The sequence below is a fragment of the Meleagris gallopavo genome, chromosome 4 (genome assembly GCF_905368555.1).
Source record: "Meleagris gallopavo chromosome 4, MGAL_WU_HG_1.1, whole genome shotgun sequence".
Lineage (NCBI taxonomy): Eukaryota > Metazoa > Chordata > Aves > Galliformes > Phasianidae > Meleagris > Meleagris gallopavo.
The window spans coordinates 31,083,017-31,100,109 of NC_139407.1; the positions used below are offsets into that span (position 1 = coordinate 31,083,017).

At 41.9% G+C, this 17,093-nt stretch overlaps 1 protein-coding gene across 3 annotated transcripts in view; it reads right to left on the reverse strand.

Moving 5' to 3' along the window:
• Nucleotides 1-17,093, reverse strand: part of EPHA5 (EPH receptor A5) — a 198,771-nt gene that overhangs the window by 147,984 nt on the left and 33,694 nt on the right. For all 3 annotated transcript variants that reach the window (XM_085222715.1, XM_085222717.1, XM_085222716.1), the window contains exon 3: nt 10,566-11,229. In XM_085222715.1, coding sequence (XP_085078841.1) covers nt 10,566-11,229 — 664 coding nt within the window. The remainder of the gene's footprint in view (nt 1-10,565; nt 11,230-17,093) is intronic.

Here is a 17,093-nt window from a genome sequence, read left to right on the forward strand (position 1 = left end):
GAGTCAGCGCATGACTGGCTGCCCTCACCACCAGGATGACACAGCTCTTGTCAATGCCACCCTCAGAGTTCAGTCGATAACTGTAACATATAATCATTTTGCCTGTCCCAAAGCACCAGATTTCCATCTGGCAGCCATCCCATACATCAGAAAGTGAACCTCCTGACCCATAACACACCAGTAAAAAAGCACCAGGAGATGCCTGACCTGAATGCTGAGGATTTACCATCAATGCATCAAAGAGGCAGGAGCCCAAAGGTGGCAGTATTGAGGATGCCATATGTAGAGCAGAAGTCAAATAAGCTCACAGTATTGCAACAGCGGCTTAGGGAAGGCTTTCTGCCATGCACCAAGTCCTGCAAGCAAGCCTGAAAGGCTGATGTTTTTATCCTTAAGGCATAATAGAGCGAGAAATGACTCAAAACTTCTTACCTAGAGTGCACTGGAGAGAAGCTTATGGACGAACTTAAGCCTGTGTCCCTCTGTATGAGATGAGAAGATGATCAGGAAGAGACAGCATCTCTCTAATACTCAGGAGGTTCAGAAGAGATCAGGATCCCATCATTATTTGATCTCAGCTATGCCTATTACTACAAGCTTAATTGCTATTCTGTAGGCTGTGCTTTTCTGGCAGTCAGTGCAGAACTCAAGAATAAGCCAGGAAATCATTTTAATTGTTAAGAATGTATTGTAAGGGATTATCATCTCCTTCCCAACAAAATCAATGGTAAAATTCCTAGTGACCACAGAAAGTACACCACCACATGGCAATTCGCTTCTGTCAGGCAAACTGCACCCACATGAATCAGTTCAGTGGTACTACTCTGAAGAACTCTGTGCTATTTCTGAGGCTCCACAAGCTGGGCATCAACTGGACAGTTTTTCTTTCTTCCTCATGTAGTAGCTAGAATCTCAATCTGGATCAAAATTCATTTTCACATGAATGATCGATTAAATCTCTCAAGCATAAGCTTGTCTCTGCATCTGTGTGTGTGGGCCCATACTGCTCTGACCCAAGAAGCATATATAGGCATTACTGTTAGCTGGCAATAGGGAATTTAGCCATGTTAGAGGAAGCAACTGCTGTCACAACACAAGAGCAAGTCCTAAATGCTGTGACACTTCATTTGTCTGGGCAGCAGCATGCCTGAAAAGATGACTGCCTTGCTTTAGTGGAAGTATGCAAGACAATCAAGGCCAGCTAAGCAAACCAGTTTTGACATATTAAATCATGCTTGAACTGTGAGAGCAAAGCAAAATAATGTAAAAGCTCTTCTAAAAAAAATGTCTTTAAAAATAAATGGATAATGCTGGCTGGCTTCATCCATAGAAAGAGGAGAAAGCCTTTTATCTGAGCATCCCGGTAATTAACACAAACAATGGTCTTGGATTTGTAGTAGCACAGCCCTGTCCCAAGATGCCAGCACTGCTGGCATTTCTTGAACCAACATAGCAATGAAGCCCATGGTGCTGGCTGTGCTGCTGCCTGGGCAGCAGACTGTCTGCAAAGCATCTTGGAGCTGGGAAGCTGCAACTCACAGGCTGCTTCTATTGAATACCAAATTAGCACATTCCCCATGCTCATAGGGAGCTGCTTCTCCTCTTGCTCTGCAGTAATTAAAAAAGCTTCCTTCTCAGACAGCTTTTCCAAGGCAGAGCTGTGACCTCCATCACTGCTGGAATGGGATGACAGACTGTCCAACCACGTGCAAGACATCTAATGCACGATTTGGGGAATTAGTGCTGCAGCAAGATGACCCTTATGAACCACACAGGAGGCAGCCGTTTCACTTGGCAGGCAGCAATCGTGACTTTGCAGTTCAATATAGATGATGCTGGCTCCTCAGGCAGGCTCACTTTGTCCAAGTGATACCAGTCACACATGTGGAGGGACAGATGAAACTGCTGATGCAAAGGATGCTTTAGACATGGGGGGTCTGGTGCTCAGTTGCCACGCAACTTTGGCAGCAAAATAGACTTTCAGGCTGACATGGACTCCCTGGCACAGCTTCCATCCTAGGAAGAAGCTTGAATTACTGCGAGATCCTCCTTCAGAATACGTACCTCCAGGCCAAACATTTTTTGAAGGGAAGTATCTAATTTTGAGGTACAAAAGCAAACAGTCTAGTTACTGTTCAGAACTGCTGAGCATCCACCAACTTCAGCAAATGCTAATGAGTGCCTGATGCTTTTGAAAATAAAGTTTCTATCTAAGGCCCTAAAGTAATGATATTAATAACTTAATTTTAAGCAGAAGCTTTCAAAGGGAAAAAAAAAAAAAAAAAAACCACAAACCCTTACACAACATCACGTATTTAAACAAAAAAAAAAAATCCAAGGCTTGGAAAATATTTTGCAAAGGGCAACTTCTGTTCCAATACTAGCTTTAGAGTTTCTGTGATGCTGTCCAGCACTTCCCAACAAATTCACCTGAAGACAAATGATCCTACAAGGGTTACATTTCTCCAGGATCACAAAATGAACACACGGGATCAAGTACAGTACAGACAGCCAGAGACCTCTGGTTGTCAATGAGTGTCTCGGCCTCAGCCCCAAAACAGACATTTGTTAAATGGGGAAACGGTGACTGCAACCTCCTTTGTAAAGTAGATCTTGAGAAAAGCCTTTTTTATAAGCTGGAAATATTGCCACAGTCTGTATCAACTATTTCTTCCCTTGTAAAGAAACCCAAGTGCCTGCGAATCTCCTCACAAGCCACTAAAAGCCCACCATGAAAACTGAGGACACAGCCCCGAGCCTCACTAGGACAGGGGCCAGTTCCCAAGCCAGTGCTGCCTTCTGTGTTCCCACGGCTAGCGGGGCTTTGGCTGCTGAATCCAGCACAGGAGCAGAGCGTGAGTCCATCTCTACCATGCAGGCTGCATAAGGATGTCAAGCCACAAAGCGAGGCAGCAGAGCAGCAGGTGCATATCCTCTCCCATCAGTCTCTTTCAGGAATGTAACCTGAAGCAGAACAGGGCAGTGACAGCCTTGTTTCCTCCCCAGCCAGTGGATGTGAGCTGCAGCTTTTAGAGCTTAGACTTCACAAGGAAAACATCTTTCTTGGCCTTAACCTGATTTGCTGTCATTTACAGTGAGAAAAAAGTTGTCATCTGAAAGCCCAATTCTTCAAATTACAACAGTTTAAGGACCTACATTTATAAAGGTGGGATAAGTATATGAAAGCAAGAAGGGACATCCACAGACCCAGCATCTTCTCTTTCGCCTTTTCTTTCTTTAACCTGTTTTTTGGGTATACAGTTTGGGGTTTATAAAACACCTAGCCTTGCCGTTTGAGTTCATTCCAGCATTAAAAACTGTTACCATCTTGAGGGAAATAAAAAATGGAGGCACATCAGTACTGAGCTCAATGCAACCTTAACCATGCGTTGTCTATGGACACCGTGGTGTCCACACTAGATTAAATCCTACGATAAAAGGGAGCAAGCTTCCAGAATAATACATAACCATCCCTGTTCAGATGAAAACCAGTCACCTCTTTGTGCAGACATCTGCAGTCTCTTTGCTCTCACTGCATTCTACTAAACACTTACCTTATACAAGAGACATTTATGAAGCTTTAAAAAAAAAAAAAAAAGTAAATTGCAACTACAGTCAAACAAGACAAAATTGCACCCTTTTCTGAAACCTAGATTTCAACCTGTGTTAGCTCAAAGCAAGTTAACATGGTCAAGAAATAAAGCATGCACTGAGAAAAGCTTATAATTGAAATGTCAACACATCATTAAGTACTGCTAAGTGATTGAAAATGAATAGGACAAAAGTGAAAACCTGTTCTATGAAGAAAACCTGCAATAGTACATCTTCATTTTAATACTCAATATAAATTTTGTGGAATGAGGGTTCTGACAGACTAGTACTGATGTACCTATGGCAATTCAAGAGCTTGCAGCAACGCTTCTGCTAAGGGTTACAGGCAGCTTTCTATCAATGAAATCCTCTGCATTGCCAACCACTACTTTTATACTTAATGCTTAGTATTTCCCCAGTCCCTGCTTCTGATCACTACAATTAATAAGCAAGCTAATTCCAAATAATTCAGCACTTGAAAGTGACACCAAATGAACCGAACAGCACACCACGTCTTTTCTCCTGCAACATCTCTCTCATTCCATACTTTACGAAATTCCTTAAGCTACCAATGGATACTTTGCATTCAAGAATGCTAAAAAGTGATGATAATTTACGAGAAAACAAACAAACAGTATTTGGCTAAATAGCAGTTAATTACCTTGAATCAGAGGCAGAAGTATGCCCCAAAATCTCCTTTAGCTAAGAAGTAAGAATGACCTTCAGAACTGAAGTTTTTAAGACCTAATTTCAAACTCAATTTTACTTACACTGTTCAATCTATAGTTTACATGGGGAGAGAAGCGCTCCTTATTGTCCTGCTACTGCATAACAGTCACAATGGAAGGAATAGGAAGGTTAAGCTAAGCAAAGTAACAACCTAAAAGCACTGCTGTGCAATGAAGAAAGATCTTCGGAGTTGCAAGGGGTTGTAAGCATACAAGGCAGTGCAGAAGGTGAACTCATTATCAAAGTACAATATATTGCCTCAAACTACAAACCATGCCTCTTATAATAAAGGCAAAGAAACACGTAAAATAAAACAAGTAATATACAAAACAGTCCTGTTGCAAAAGTTTTGATCTCTGGCAAACATCCCCTTGCTCTCCAATACGTCAGCTGTAGAAACCACCTAAACATATACATGCATACGCCTCTGCAGAATAAAAACCATTCACCCTCCAGTGAGAACTACCTTTTACTGCAATGTAGCATTCAAGTGATTTTCTTTAAATTTGAAAAGATAATACAGACCATGCAGCCAAAAATTCAGTTATTCTGATGCTGGTTGGTTTTGTGCCTAATTAAAATTAACTAGGCGCTTCAGCTCATAATTATATAAACACCTACTACGCTGTACTCCCAGCCAATTTTGTTGTAATCAGAAAAACGCACAAGAAGGATGAATGATGGGCAAAGAACTCCCTGAAGGGGCAACGGCATTTCCAAATTCAGTATTTTCCATATACTGAACATTTCCATCAATGTTTTTCTTGCCATGTAATCACCTCCCAGTAGGACAATTAAGAAGAGATTTTTTTTTATTCCCGGACCTGCCTTGCATTCTACTCTACCATGAGGGTGAAAGTGTGCTCGCCTTGCTCACCAAGTCCCAGTGGGAAAGGTACCGAGAAGACAGGCAGGATTTAGTAACACGCTGCCTTTCTGGTATCCATAACAAGGAGTCTGGAGTGAGAATTTAGCCAGCCCTAGGTAGAGAAAGAAGGGGAAGGGGCAGAAAAGTTATCCCTGTTCCACATTTACATCATATGTGAAACCAGAAACCCTGGCTGCTTCAGAGCCAAACCACAACTCCAAAACAAAGTTACCTGTGCAGCAACACATTTCCATCTCCTAGAACTAAGGGGATGGAGAAGGCAACTGCAGCAACTGTGCCTCCTGGAAAAAAAAACACACACTGAACACTAACTATTTGTTTTCTCTCCAAAAGAGGAAGATGAGTAACTCCGTTTCACTCCTGACCAGTTACCAACAAAATGACTCGTGCATCAATTTGGCAGGGAAACTTCTGATCTGCATGAGCTAGCAACCCTTGTCAACTGATTTTAATTACATCCAGAGTAAAACATTTCTGCCAGAAGCATTCATTTCTGCAGTCTTTGTTTCCTGTAGGAAATTTTTATTTATCTTGGCAAGAGCTGGGCTGAACTTCAACACAATTAATGAACAATCATCAAATTAAATATTGGTTGTAAAAGCATAGCGATATTCAGCAAAGTTGATTAAAGAAAGAATAATCAAACAACAAATATCAACACTGAAGAAAGAAGAATTTGAATCTTCTAGAGCTGTTTTACAAAAATATCCAAATATTTCCTCTGGCAGCAGATCCTTTCTAGAGAAAGAAAGCCATACACCATGATCCATCACTATCCACTCCTCAGTTTCAAAGCTGTTCCCTCAGAAAGCAGTTAAGAAAAACTTAGGTGAAGTTTTTCTTTATTATTTTGTCCATCTCTGCAACGTCTGTAATATTGTCCACATTCTGCAGCTGGCTAAATCTGGCTGCACTCCTTTGATGACTCCTTAAGCAACAGTATCCACTGATCCTTGGAAAGGAGAGCCTGGTGATCATCTGAGCTCATTACTTGCCTTTTCAGCTTGGCTCTCTTTCAATGCAGTTGTTCACGTTTTTTTGGTGTTTTTGTTTTTAACTCAAATATTTTAATCATTTGTGATTCAGCTCTGAAAGGCAGCTGTAAAAATATCAGGCTCTGCTAACTAATTACATCTGCAGTTACAGCTCTGTGGCTCCATGTCACTACTGAGACCTCACTGCTGCACCAAACACTGTGCATCTGGGTCTCACCTGATTAGTGGGTCAGCATCCCTTTCTTTCCAGGCGGATGGGCTACAGAGCCTTTAAAGGGATAAAAATAAGCACTTCTTGGTTTTCAGTAAGAACACATTGGGCTGTACTCAGTGAGGATGAAAATACAAACCCCAAATGGTAAGCAACTAAACCTGAATTTACAACCAAACTTGCCCCAGACAAAGTAGAAAGAGGGAAGGGGAAAAGTGGGACTGATGCATTTCTTTGTCCGAAACCCTAAATGAGTGAAGGCCTCACAGACTTCAGTGGCACCACACTGGTTTTACAGCATTTTAGGATCTGGCCTTTGGGAATGTACTGCCTGCAAATGGGGAGACCGCCACCAGGCATTTTCAAGCTAGCAAAAATGCTCAGGAGCATTGATAAAGGACCCGTTCATACAGTACCAGGTGAACAAAGGTAAAGGCAATCACCACGAGTCCTTCAGTTGCACCAAATCACTGCTCTATAAGACTGCATAGAAATTCAGAACAATTGCTTTCAGTTTTTATTGTTAACTAGTACAACAATTTATTCTTGTGAATAATGAACCTTAGAACTGGGTTCTTTATAAACATGTCCCAAAACAGTCACAATTTACCTCTAGTTGTCTCATAGTTGTTGATAGTTGCCAGAGGAGGCGTAAAATACAAGTAGTTTGGGTTCTTTACAGTAAATACTGCCTAGTTGCCATTATTAATTGAGAGAGTGAGCACATTATATAAGGAGATTAGACCATGTCATATTTACAACCTCAGTGTCCCCAGCGAGAGAAATTGCTCAGCTGTTACTGTCAGTGCCTTCTTCAAACAGGAACCCTGCTGACAAGATGATGAATTCAGAACATCGTTGCCAATTAATGATTTGTAGGCAGAAGGGATTTCAATAGTTCCCATATGTCTGTGAGGGTGACTGGGATTTACATCGTCTCTTATTAGACTGTAGTCTGCTTTGTCCAGACATGACACTAGAACTTGGAAAATGTCATCTTTGCATGAGAAATTTTAGTAAACAAAGCCAGGCTCTTCAGAGTTGAAAATGTTTCCTAAAGTATAGTCAGTAATAACCTCCTTAACGGTAAAAGAAAGCAAATGGGGAGACCACTTGTGATTGATTTACAAACCAAAGGTAAGAAGTTACTTAGGTTTTTGTCAGATGTACAAAACACACTGCCCAGACTATCATTATGTCAGCCAGGAGCACAGTGTGCATTTCCTAAATGTGAGCCAGGCTGTGAAAGAATCACCAGTATCAAAGCAAAACTTACACAGCATCTTCCTCAGTGTGACTTACCCTACTGACAGGCTGCAAATTTACTCTTATAAAAAAAAAAACTCATCCTTGTGAATATAGCAACACTCCAACCAGAAAGCATTTTACTCACAAACAACATCAGCATGTACTCTGAATGCACTGAATGTAGATGTTCTGGACAGCCTAAGGCTGATGTCTTCTATCATCTGAACACTTTTGTGTGCCAACCAGCAGGATACATTTGTCACCATGACCTGGGTTAAACAAAGGACATCGAAATGGGGCTCTCAAACTGACTTTGCCAGTCAGTGGGAGCTTCATCTGACAGCCAAAACTTTTCAAATATGATGGAGAGCAGCTTGGCAAGCACATCAGCCAGATTCCTTAGGACCCTAGGATGCAAGTCATCTGGTCCCATAGGCATGTACACATTCAGTCTCATAAGGTGGTCTCTTAGATTGGCTCTACCATTGCAGTGGGGGAAGAGTTTGCCCTCTTAGTTCCCACCAAGATATTCAGGGATATGAGAAATATGAAAATCCTGGCTGCCAGTGAAGACTGAGGCAAAGCATTCGCTGAGTACCTCAACCTTCTCCATATCTATTGCAGCCAGTTTTCCTTTCACATTTATCAGAGGAAGTACATTCTTTTTTTTTGTTTGTCTCTTCTGACCAATGTACCTATAGAAACCTTTCTTGTTGTTTCTAACATCCCTTGTCAAGTTCAGTTCCATCTGCGCCTTAGCTTTCCTAATCCCATGTCTGCATGTTCAGACAGCATCCCTATATTCTTCCCAGGTGACGTGTCCTCATTTCCACTGCCTGCATATGCCCTTTTCCCTCAGTTTGACCTGCAGGTCCTTGCCAAACCATGCCAGTTTCCTGCCTCCTCATCCTGCTTTCTTATTCTGAAGGATGGGGAGCACTTACACTTTCAGAAAGGCATACTTAAGTAGTAGTTAAGCTTTGCTCCACTTCTTTGTCTCCAAGTACAGCTTCCCAGGAGATCTTGTCCAACCATTCCTTAAACAGCCTGAACTTCACTACCCTGAACTTCAGAATCCTACATTCCTCAAGAGCACGAACTCAACCAGGGCATGGTCACCGCAGCCCAGACTGCCTCCAATCTTAATGCCTTTAACAATCTCCTCCGTGCTGGAGAAAACCAGGTCCAACAGCATTTCACCTCTGGTCAGTCTGCCCAACACCTGAACCAGGAAGTCATTGTCAATGGACTCTAGGAGCCTCCTGGATCACTTGCAGCTTGTCATGTTTTCCCAACAGATATCTGGGTGATTGAGATCACCCGTAAGGATGAAGGATCCCAACATCTCATTGATCTGGTGGTGGAATTTAGAATCCTACAAATAAGAACTATAGACTAACAGTCTAGAGTAATTAGAGACCTTTGCTGAGGATGCAGACTGTCGGTGAAGTATAAGAGTAGTTTACATGGGTATGTCTTACCATAGCAAGGCTTTTTTTTTTTTTTTTTTTTTTTTTTTTTTAAAGTCCTTTAAGATTACTTTAAAATGTCTCATGCTGCTTATACACTGTGAGAGGCCAGGATTTGAATAGCAATTAATGAATGTACTATCTTAGTCCACAAAAATTCTTACAGGTGGTTCAAGTCAGTGTCTAAACATCAGAACCAATCAGTGCATGTTATTTTAAGATGCACTAGTTTTAGCCACCATGAGGCATATTCTTGCTGAAATATCTGTCACATCTCCTTCATCTGCAACAGTCTATGTTTCCTCAGCTTGGATCAGTGTTCATCTCTGGTCAAACAGCAAGTCAGACATCTTCACTCACACATGGGAGAAATACTTCTACTAGCACGTGAAAGCAAAAAACAACTCATTTTGCAACACTGACTGCAGAAAAGAGAGACTCTCCTAGTAAAAAAAAGAAATTACCAATGAGTTAACTCTTGAGAAGACCTGAAGTACAATAGACTTGTACTACAGGACTACAGGATCATAGCCACAGGTCACTTCAGACAGGCACAGATCCATCCTATGCACTGACAGTAAATGCCAAAGATAGCTTTCTGAACCCAAGTGAAGAGAAAACACAACGCTTTCTTCAGCTGGAAGAGAATCTTTCTGCCTTCTCCACAGGTTCCCTCTAAGTGGCCACAAGCAGAAGGTAAGAAAATGGGAAACACAATTAATGATGAAGTAGTAAGTTTTGCAAAAGCAAGTCTGTGCCAAACTTTTCTCTTTCTCTTTCTCACCAAAATAGGTTTTCTTTTAAATAGTTACACATCTACAACAGGAGGACAAATTTTACAAATATTCAATACAAAACGCCATACTTTCTGTACCACCTCATTTTATGTTGCACTTTTCAAAAAGTATTCAAGTTTTAAACTTCAGACACCTTATATCACTTCCTCAAAGCCCCTGATTCAGGAGATCTATACTGAAAAGAAACTCAGAAACCTCAGCCAGCTGCTTCTATGCAAACTTGAGCACATATGGAAGTATTCCTGTCAGTGGGGCTTCACATTTAATTCTAAGCAGTTTTATACTTAACTATTTACCAGAGAAGAAAATACCAAACCTTTCCCACTCCACCACCTTTGCCCCCACCTCAAACAGCAATAGGAAAAAAAAGGTCCTTTAAATACAAACACAAAACATCTCAAAATGGGAAACAAATTTCAAAGTATTGGAGAGACATGAACATAGATATGAAGTTCCACTACATCCACCCAAGGCCTCTTCACCCGCCATAGCCATTCAAAGGAGCTCAGTAGAAGAGGGAACCCAACCCGCCACAGTCACCTCAACCAGACATGATGAAAGGATATGGAAGAGAGAAAAGCCAAGACTGCACATCATCCTGGCCACTTCAGCACAATGATCCCTGCAAACCCTTACCTTGGCAGGTGTTATTCTTCTCCTCGTAACCTGCCTTGCACAAGCACTTCCCAATGGGCACCAGCCATTCTCCCTCAGCGCTGCAGTGCATCTTTGGTGCCTCATCAGTCACTGAGTGGTTGACACAGACGCCTGACACTTCTAGCAGCTGTGAGGAATCTGCTCCTGTGATGGTATCTGGAAAGCGTGCCAGGTTGCGGATCACTGATGGGCATTTCTTGTAGTACACGCGCACAGAGACCAGGGCAATGCAGGCACCCACATCCTGGAAAGCAAGGTAAAATCCTTTTTTTGTTAGAGGCCCAACATCTCTCACTTCTGTGTTCAACTTCATAACTCTGTCGCCGAGGTCTAACTCCGTGAAGCTCTCATCAGCAGCAATGGTATCTATTTTGATGTACTGATTCTCTCTGATGTTCCTCCCATCTTCATCATCTGACTCAAAGTAGTACATGTTAAAAGTTTCTTTGCAAGTCCCAAGTCCTCCTGGAAGGCTGTTACAGTCCCTCAGGGTGAATTTGAGTTCAATGAAGATGCGGGACGCCCCTTCATTAGAGATCCAGCTGGTCAGAAGCCAGTTGTTCTGATTCTGTTCCATTACCTTGCATACTTGGTATGTGTGTATCGGAGCATAGTTTTCATCCACCTCACCAATTTCTTCCCACTGTGTAAAGAGAATAAGTATTACTTTTTTAAAAGTTACAACTTCCCAAAATCTTAGGTTTTCCCATGGAAGATCACCTTGGGAGTCAGAGGTTTATAGCAGGATGCTTAATGGAGAAAACTTAATGGAGAAAAAAATGTTTTATCTGGCAGTGTTTTCCATACTGGAAGCTTGATACATACTCGATAATAAATGTGTTAGATAAAACACCCATTAGAAATATAAAAAGATGCTAATTAAAACCCTCTGGTTCAGACTTTTCAGAAGTGAGAAAACATACCACCAGGTCTTTCCACTAGCACTCCAAATGACAAAACAAAAGCAGATGGGGCCATAGGTTGGTCTTTTCCTATCATACGCACAGGTGAAAAGCTATTTACAGTCCATCTGTCTTTACTTTCCCAGGTTCCTTTCTATCATGTCCTCAAATCACTGCCCTGCACAACGAAGACAAGCACATTTCTCCAGCTGATCTCTCCCACTGAAGCCTTTGCCATAAAAATCAGCAGTGGTGTATGAAGTATATGTGACTCTGCTTCCCAAGAGTGCCAGTCACCGGAGTTTCTGCTCATGGAAAGAGCAGAATAGTTTCAACAGAAAAGGTGACAGGAACATGAAAAGCTTGAGCTGTTTTGAACATACTAGGCAGGTTTTTAAGACAACTTCTCCCAGATGTTTATGGCAATTTTAACAACTACTTTGCTGTTTTAATTTTGGTCACACACTAGACTGAATCACTTGGAAAGAATGCTTTCTCCTGGTAGGCATTGTTGCAGTGCTGGACAATAGGAACATGCAACATTAACATTTCCTTTCTGCTTTTGACAAGTGCAGTATCACATTAAGAAATTAGATTAACACACATGCAGTAGAGAAGTCAGAAGAACTAGCGATATCAGTTCTGTTGCTCTCACTGACTTCTGAACTGCTCATCTATAGGGGCTTAATTCCCAAAGCCTCTGCTCAGTGCTACTGCCTGCTTCTAATTACAGCTGTGGACACAGAAGGTAATTTAAAGGTGCTTCGATGCAAGGTAATAGTTATATTCCAAGCTGAACACTTTCCAAGGCCAAAGGCCAAAATTTTATTGGGAACAATGCCTGAGATGAAGTCGAAGGCCTTCTCAACCCAGACACCACTACTGCAGAGCTGACAGGGAACACCCTCAGAGTCAACATTATGACGACATTTTTTTCAGGGAAATGCTTTTCTTAAACTTTATGAGTACAACAGCAACAAGTAGCATGAAAGCTTCATGCAATGCTACAGTCCCAAATAAGTTATAAGTACCAGCAGAAATATATATTTTTTTCTCCCACATGTACCCTTTCTCCCTGACCTGAGAGATAAGAGCGTGGACTTGAGCAGTTTTACCCAAAGATGCACCTGCTGTGATGCACAGAGCTCACATACCTGACCACACACCCATCTCCTAAGCTAGGATCCTCTGCTGAGGAAATTTTTCTCATCTTTATTTCAAAATCCTCCACACATCTCTCTGCTTAAACAGGCTGTGACTTATCCTGCTGTCAGTTTATTCCTCTGGCAGTACCACAGATGAAGCTGGGGAGGCACCTATGGCTAAAGCAAGGCAGACCTGAGCAGAAGTCATGCCTAACTTTGGGGAGAAGCTGTTTCTTTTGACATGAAACCATAGAAATGCAAGGTCTTCTTTTTAACTAGCTGGAGATTCCCTTTGAGGAGGAGGAGTGTTTCACTTTTCCACTTCTCCCACCTGAGGTGCAGGTCCCTGCTGCAATGACCTCAGTAACTTTTGCTCATTGCAACTGAAGGTTTGATTGATCCTCCGCCAAGTACATCAACCAGCAGGTATGGGAAGCGCTCAGTGAAAGAAGTTTGCAATGGAAGCTGCTGAGGTCAAACTCAGTTTTAATAAGTGGAGATGTATATGGAAGGCCACAGAATATAGTGCAACTCTATATGACATTTAGAGGGTATCTAATGGACATTTCTTCCAGAGAACTGATGTTTGCAGAGACTGTGATGTTGCAATCACTTAATTAATGATTTAGCTTGAAAGCATACCAAATATCCTCAGAAAAACACTTCTTTAATTCAGATCAATTTTCAAAAGCAACCATTATGCTCTTCACTCACAAAATTAAGCACATTTCCAAAAGTTAAGCTCAGCTCCAAGAGTTGTTAGTGGAAGTAGAAGAAAGCTCCTTTGTTCAACAATGAAATCCAATGATTCTAATGGTTGCTTTCATTCCCTGAGAGCAATTAACAACGAGGAGGAAGAACCAAGTATTGAGCTGAGGTCACATCTGAATTGCAACAAGAGCCACATCACCTAACATCTCAGGCTTCAGGCTATGCTGCCCGTCTGGAAGGGAACGGGAAACCCAAATCCAAGCAATCCTGCCGTCAGATCTCGAGCAGCCAAAGAGCAAGAGTAAAGGGGAATACTAATGAGCTAAGGCTGCTCACCTCCGCATAATCCTCAAGGGAGAACCAAGCAGATTGTATCAGAGCCATCACTATTGTGTAAAATCTCTGCTCTGCCATCTAATCCCATCTCACTCTTTCCTATCTGCATGTGAGAGTGCACCATTTCTTTCTCTTCCAATTAGCACAGCTGGGTCTGCCTCACCCAGGAGACTGCAGGCAGCCTGCCACAGCTCTGCTTTTCCACCCCTCCTTGAGGAGGAGACAGGGAAGAGATCCCTGGCACCTTCCGCCTGGTTGCAGCTTCCCAATTATTGCAGACCTCAGATAACTCCTTCAAATAATAAAGGAATACAAGCTAGCTACAAACTGTGCAGGATGAAATGTTGCACCGTAATGGTTAATGAAAAAGAAAACACAACACATTAAAATGACAGCATCTAGCTGAAAATATTTGCACAAAAAAATATTAAGTACAATTGAACAAAATGTGTAACATTTTAATTCCTCTCTGCAGCACATATTTTTGAAATATAAATCAACCCCATCTGCAGGATTAGAACAAAAATGCAACATTAATTTGGTGCTAAATGTTTTCTGTAAGTCTTTAATAGCTGTAAGAAGGAAAACACAAATGCATTTCAATGGCCTGATGTTAAATCATTTATAGAAGACCTATTTCTGAATCAGAAATTTCCAGTACGCCACTGCAGGCAAGTTAACAGGCGCTCAAGATGCACTCGACTTCATCAATAGGAAGCAAGTAATTCATGCACACCGCCTGCCTATGGAAAGGCCAAAGATATCACACATTCAAATAATACACATACAAGAACTAAAAAAGCATTCAGTGGGGCTGCCTTGGGTTAAATGGACAACTCTAAAACATTCACCATGTGTCCGCTGGTCAGGCATGTTTCTAATCACTGGGATTCCAGGACTGCAAGGTGCTACCACAGCACAGCAAAAGCTGCTGCCCCAAAAACAAATACTGACATAGGAAATGAAGATTTCAAAGCTTTTGCTTGGCCTTTGGTGGGGTTTTTTTTTTGGGGGGGGGGGAAATTTTTATTACTTGTCTCCATCTGAAGCAGTCACCAAAGTTCACACACACATTTCAAGCCCAATTCCACACATTTCAGGGCTGCTAAAAGCAATTAAGCATTCAACTAAATTCTAGGAGTCAAAAGAGGGAAGGGAAGCTTAAGAGCATTAAACAAACAGTTTCACAGGACTGCCCAGAAACCCCAGCAGCACTTCCTTCATTCTGCACGAGGACTATGCAAGCTACTTCTGCTGCCACTGCCTACTTCACAGGTTTCTGGGTACAAGAAGCCTTACTTCCCTCCCCATTAGTCCTCTCTCATTCTTCCATATGGACCTGGGCAACTTATGCAGGATAACTCTGCAAGCTGCTGAATCAAAGATGTAAAATTCAAAGAGGTTTTAAACATTTTCATCCTTTTTCCTCTAAAGAAAAATGATTAAGTTTCCTACTGCATGTCATCCTCCCCAGTACCTTGTTTTTCCCCTTCACACTCTCCAACATAACCAACTCTGCCTCTTGTCTCTCAGCATTACAACTCTATAGCGGCTCTGGTCTTTTCACCTGCACTTGGCCATCAGTTCCATACTGTTATGTAACTTTGCTTTTCCTATACTTTTCTTTGAGTGCCCCTTCCTACATTGGGCAAAGAACTTGAGCTCCATGTACCTCAAGTACAGAGAAGAGCAGGACATTATCCAGAGAAACTCGCTGCCCTTCCAGAAGGGCAGGCCAGCACAGTGCTCAGCTCTGTACCATTCCCTCTGCCCTCCATCCCAGCAATATCTGGGCAGGCTTTTCAATTACCTTTTATGCAGCTGATGTTCAGACCTGGCTGCCAATCAACAATCCCCAGCCCAGCTCCTACATGTATGTTTTTTCTTCTCCCAACCAGCTCCTTCCATCAATTTGTTGCTCTCCCCCATGCCAGAGCCCCATATTTTTTTTTATTTTTTTTTTTTAAGCTGCCTACCAGCTTTCCCCCCCGCTATCATTTTCCAGCATTAAAGCAAATAAGTGCACCTGAGCAGGCTCTCCTCTACACAGCTTCATTGACTTCAGCAAGGTTGCGTAAGGCTAAATCTCTAGTGAAAGCCAGGCAGAGTTCTGCACATCATTTTCTGCAGCGTTGGAAGTTTAGCAGCATTGTGTTAGCTATGAAGTGACCGTGACTCTGTCACCATCTTGCCTGCTACAAAACACCACTTAGATACATTGGCCCAAATTTTAACTGCTTCAAAGCCTACCACCAATATTGTCAGTTTTATCTCATGTCCTATGATCCATTGCCACTGTGCAGATTTTCAGCTTTTTGGAGCCATAGGATTTAAGGACAGGCTGGTTTTCACTGAGGGCGTTTCAGTTTTCAATGAAAGAAAAGCAAAGATGCATCAAGCAGCAGAAGACTTAGTGAACAAGCATGCCACTGCACACCACCTCCATATACACAGCTAAATGGCTTTGTCCAACTCCCCTCCACCACTGCTGGATCACTGGGTCCCACCTTAAGTAGTGGTCAGATGAAAATGCGAAATGTGAAAGTGCGTTTATGCCAATGCAAGGACTCAGGCTTAAAGTCCAAATGCTGCTTTGGGCACTGCCCTCAATTAGGTTGTCTGCTCACCCTGCTGCACCCTCCCACCAGCCAGACAGTGGAAGGACACCAACCACAGCCAGGTGACTTTCCAGGCAATTATAAATCCCAAACAACAGAGATGAGAAGACCAGAACCACTCATGAACACAGAGCAAACTGAGAAATGAGGGGAAAAAACAACAACAACAAAAAAACAGTAAAACAAGAGATTTTGACAACCTCACCAAGCAGATATTTGTCATCTTCTCAGCGTGTGTTTAAACGAAGAAAAGTGGTAGACAAAAAGAATACTGTAGAATAGTTGTAGAGACTACTGTAGAGTAAACCAAATTATTTCTTTCACCTCAAATATACTTTTAAAATTTCATCTTCCAAAACAAAAGATATTATTTGTACAGACAGACTTCTGTTTTACATCAACATCCGCTCCTACAATGAAGGATGAAGAGACTGCTACACTTGCTGCTTGGAGCTCATTTCAGCGGCAAGAGCCAGTATCAAAGGGAGACTTCAGCGAGATCAATGGAAATGGTATTTGGCCTAATGCTTATTAAAACTTTTAAATATCAAGAGCAATCCTAACCAGTAGGGATCCTGGCATTTCCGTAAGTATCATATTCCCTCAAACTTCATTTGGATGGCATTTTTAAACTAAAGCATTTATACGTATATGCAGATATATATTTCTACTGACAACAGCCACTTGTCAAGCAAAAGTCCTGATAGAGAACAGAAGATAGAAAAAAAATCTGATTGATCTCCCTACTTGAGCAGAAGTCGGTCCTAATAAATTGATTTAAAAAGCAAAGTTCCC